This window comes from Gekko japonicus, unplaced genomic scaffold (genome assembly GCF_001447785.1).
Source record: "Gekko japonicus isolate JY-2015 unplaced genomic scaffold, Gekko_japonicus_V1.1 scaffold240, whole genome shotgun sequence".
Lineage (NCBI taxonomy): Eukaryota > Metazoa > Chordata > Lepidosauria > Squamata > Gekkonidae > Gekko > Gekko japonicus.
The window spans coordinates 1,340,944-1,345,581 of record NW_015164672.1 but is presented as its reverse complement, the minus strand read 5'-3'; the positions used below and the strand labels follow the sequence as shown (position 1 = coordinate 1,345,581).

Below are 4,638 nucleotides of genomic sequence, written 5' to 3'. Positions count from 1 at the left end.
ATATATATACTTAAAATTCTCAGTACCTTAACCAAGTTAAAATTCCGGTATTTTTTTTTTTTTTGGAGGGGAGCCCTAACTGGTAAACACAAAGATGTGTTTGTACTGTAGATAATCTAAAAGCCCTTCTACATGGCTCCTAAAAGTATAAATTCTCTAAGCTACCAAGAAAGTTGAACACGCACACTGAATTGTGAGTTTTAGTACTCTAACATCTGGAAATATTGAAAAATTTAAAAGCCCTTCTACATGGCTCCTAAAAGTATAAATTCTCTAAGCTACCAAGAAAGTTGAACACGCACACTGAATTGTGAGTTTTAGTACTCTAACATCTGGAAATATTGAAAAATGTTTTCTGTGTCCCCGTCCAGAACACGGTGGTGAAAAATTCATTCCCAGCTTCAAGATAAACTATCCAAGAAAACATAAAAATTCTATCACCAAATTGTCTCCTCTTCCCACCCTATAAAAGACCATGGTCTTCACAACAGAACTCCATCCTAAACAGCCCAGTAACATTTTCTGAAACTGTAACCAGGCCGAAAACTTCAGAGGATAAAAATGACACCAAGAGGCCTCTACAAAACACAGCAACAGATTTCAAAGTGCTAGAGTTAAACTCCAACATCTACATTGCATCACCAAGACCTTTGGCTTTCAAAAACAGAAACTCACCTTGAAAATGCCCACCCAGTCTTTCCTACGGGGAGTGATGTGCTCAGAAAGGTTGTAGTGGCAAGTGACATCCGCTCCAGGGATATAGAACTTTTCCACATTTGTAAAGATGACTTGAGAGAAGTGGTAGCTGTCCAACACGACCGTGGAAGTCGGAGGGTCATCTAAGGTACCTTCCATGCTGACGTTCTGTGAAAGGACAGAGGGGGAGGGAAATAGAAAGAGAGACAGTTCAAAACAACCACTGTCAATTCTGACCTCTACTTTGAGGCCCCATTCATTGAATCTTATCACAGGACTTTCATGCCAGTAAGGACTATAAAAAAACTCGCTCAGTAAATGCACCCAATTACTGGGCAGGGAAGGAAATTCTAGATAAATAAAATAGAGGACTAGCTTGTAGTCTGCTTCAGTAAATCTGCTAGTCTTTAAGGGGCCATGAGGTTCCTTTTTATTTTTACTACAAGCTGCAGCCAATGCGATGGCCAGCCCAGGCACCAAAATCACAGCCAAAGGGATACCTCCTGGCTCTCCATCCCCTCGCTGGCTTGAGGGACCATTCTGAGGCAGCAGCTTGTGTTGGACCTTTAGTGATACGCTATCTCCTGCAGTCCGGAACAGATCCACAGCATCCTGGTGCAACATGTTTTCCAGGTCCTTGCCGTTAACTGCTAACATTTTGTCTCCCTCTTGTAGGCAGCAGCTCCATTTTCTTTAATTCGGCTAACATAGATGCCGCTGTCATTGGACATGTGCTGCTGGTCTGTCCCTCCAACCAGGGCTCTTTTTGTAGAAAAAGCCCAGCAGGAACTCATTAGCATAATAGGATACACCCAACAGCAGACACATTAACATATTAGGCCACGCCCCTGACAGCACAGCTCATTAGCACATTAGGCCGCCCCCCCATGTTACCAGAAGTGTGGTTATCCAGCCACACCCACCTTTTGCTTCTTATTCTGTTTACCTTGTTGTCAAAACCCAGGGCCTTTTTTTGTAGCAGGAACTCCTTTGCATGTTAGGCCACACACCCCTAATGTAGCCAATCCTAATGAGTTTCTGCTGTTGGGTGTGGCCTATTATGTAATGAGTTCCTACTGGGCGTGTCCAACTTGGGAGCCAGCCGGAACTCCGTTCCTGTGCGCTCCTGCCCAAAAATAGCCCTGCCTCCAACTATGTCAAAGCCCAAGCCTGAAGGTCCTCTGGTGAGACTCTGAGACTCCTCAGAGAAGAGATAGTCCACCCCTCCGCTCATACTTTGCTCTCTTGCAAGGCTCTGCCTCCCACCTGCCCACCCCCTTCTCTTCACGTCTGAAGGTGAAACGCCATTAAGATTACCATGTAGCTCATGTGCCAACATAATCATACGCCCTGGCCCATTGACTTGGTCACTGTTGGGCTCGCCAACCTCCATGTGACACCCAGAGATCTCCTGCTATTACAGTGGATCTCCAGGCAACTAAGAATTGCTTTCGAGGGTGGGGCTCTATGGCATTATACCCTGCTGAGGTCCCTCTCCCAAAGCCTGCCTTCCCCAGGCTCCACCCTCAAAATCTCCAGGTATCTCCCAACCCAGAGCGGGCAATCTCGGCCACTGTTGAGGCTTCCTGTTGTGAACCAGAAGAAGAAACATGAACTTATATAATGCCACAGAGCATGTCCATCCACGTTTCTGACTCATGAGCCATACAGAGATGGCTTTACTATGAAGTAAGAGGAGTCTGGGCACCATGGAGGGCAGCCTCCTGTTCGTTTGAATGAGGTTTGTCAAGGGGAGCGTCAGGTTGGTTATGCCCATGGGTGAAATGTGTCTGTCTCCACTTGGCTCCTTGTCATGCATGGCTCCTGTTCATTTCAACAGGGAGTGGAGAGGGGCATGTGAAGCTACCACTAGTGTGGTATAGCAGTTAAGAGTGTCAGAGCAGGGTCTAGGAGATCCGGGTTCAAATCTCCACTCTGCCATGGAAACTGGCTGGGTGACCTTGGACCGGTTGCTCTTTCTCTCTCAGCCCCATCTAGTACAAGGCACCCCTGGGATCTTTGGGGGTAGGGCAAGGGGTGGATATGACATTGTGCTATGTGTTATCTGGGTGAAACACCAGAGAGTTTCTAGAGCATTGGGAGATGCCTGAATGTCACGTCCTCCCTCTACTGTTCTCCCACCGGCCTCAGCAACAACACTGAGTGGGAGGGCCCAGTGGTGGGGAAATACCCATGAACTGACATGCCTAGCCTACCTCACAGGGCTATTGTGAGGATAAAATGGAGGAGAACCATGTAAGCCGTTTTGGGTCCCCATTGGGCAGAAAGGCAGGGAATAAGTGACATGAATAAAAATAAATCTTGGGGCAGTTCCTCTTCCTCTCTCCAATCAACTTCACGGGGTTGCGACCAGTATTAAAAGAAGGAAAGGGGAAGGACGCATGCCATCCTGAGCTCCTTGCAGAAAAGGGGAAAAAATGTAATGAGGAAATAAATACATTTTTAAGGTTAGACTTTTGGTCAATCAAGGTCAGTACTGTGGACGCTGACTGGCTATGGCTGTCTTGGAAGAGGTCTTCCACATACCTGCCCAATCTTTTTAAGCTAGGCATGCCAGGAATTGAACTTCAGACCTCCAGCATGCAAAGCATGTGCTGTGTCACTGAGCCATGGCCCCACAGTCGCAAGGAAGCTTCCCAGCGGATTACAGCCCGTGTTTAATCAGAGCAAAGAGGATGCTTTTAGCCTTTCCAGGTCAGGTAACAGCCTGTCCTGAGCCAGCTCCAAAGAAAAACAAAACACAGACTTTTCTCCCAGGCTCCATAAATCTTTTTAAGCTAGGCATGCCAGGAATTGAACTTCAGACCTCCAGCATGCAAAGCATGTGCTGTGTCACTGAGCCATGGCCCCACAGTCGCAAGGAAGCTTCCCAGCGGATTACAGCCCGTGTTTAATCAGAGCAAAGAGGATGCTTTTAGCCTTTCCAGGTCAGGTAACAGCCTGTCCTGAGCCAGCTCCAAAGAAAAACAAAACACAGACTTTTCTCCCAGGCTCCATAAGCCCTGGCCATTGAACAGAGGGGAGAGGACGGCTTGCTTAAAAGCTCTCCTGACAATCCGAGAGTCGCCCAGTTCCAGGAAGCCCGAAGCACGAGCTCTCCGGCTGATCCTCACAGCAGTGACCACCTAGGGAGACATGACCTCTCCAGATAACAGATGCCGGGGACATTTGGGGTGATAGAAAGGGGGTCATGAACTGGAGCATCAGCTTTCTAATATGCAGGATTTGTTTTTCAGACTACAGCATGCCTGGTCCCAGCAGCGTGCCAAACCAGATGCCAGGCCATGACAAATCTTCATGGAGAGGGAGAGGGAGATTGGAGAATATGCAGGCCTCTCACCCTGGAGGGCACAGATGAGATTCTTACAAGGTCCTGGGAGAAACATCACTTTCAATTTCAAAACAAACAGCATCCCAACCAGTGCTCCCTCTAAGCTGTGGAGTCTAGGCCATGACAAATCTTCATGGAGAGGGAGAGGGAGATTGGAGAATATGCAGGCCTCTCACCCTGGAGGGCACAGATGAGATTCTTACAAGGTCCTGGGAGAAACATCACTTTCAATTTCAAAACAAACAGCATCCCAACCAGTGCTCCCTCTAAGCTGTGGAGTCCTGTGAGCAAAAATTTTATGTTGTAAGCTACTGGCATTTTAAAGTTGTAAGAGTGAGCGATTTGGCTGCTGCATAAGTTAGTTTGCTCTGGACCCATCCTTCCTGAGCTAAGATGAAAATCTGTGAGCTGGAGGCTAAAAAAAACTGAGCTAGCTCACACTCACTCAGCTTAGAGGGAACACTGGTCCCAACATTTCTTGGGTCCAGTGACAACTTCGTCAGATACATGCACGCACATGAAAGCTTATACCCAGAAGAAAACTTGGTTGGTCTTAGTGCCAACTGGACTCAAACAACTACCTCCTTGAA

General features: G+C 47.3%; 1 protein-coding gene across 1 annotated transcript in view; it reads right to left on the bottom strand.

Moving 5' to 3' along the window:
• Positions 1 to 4,638, bottom strand: part of CALCOCO2 (calcium binding and coiled-coil domain 2) — a 51,543-nt gene that overhangs the window by 37,165 nt on the left and 9,740 nt on the right. The window contains exon 2 of the mRNA XM_015409215.1: positions 676 to 864. Coding sequence (XP_015264701.1) covers positions 676 to 855 — 180 coding nt within the window. The 5' untranslated portion in view covers positions 856 to 864. The remainder of the gene's footprint in view (positions 1 to 675; positions 865 to 4,638) is intronic.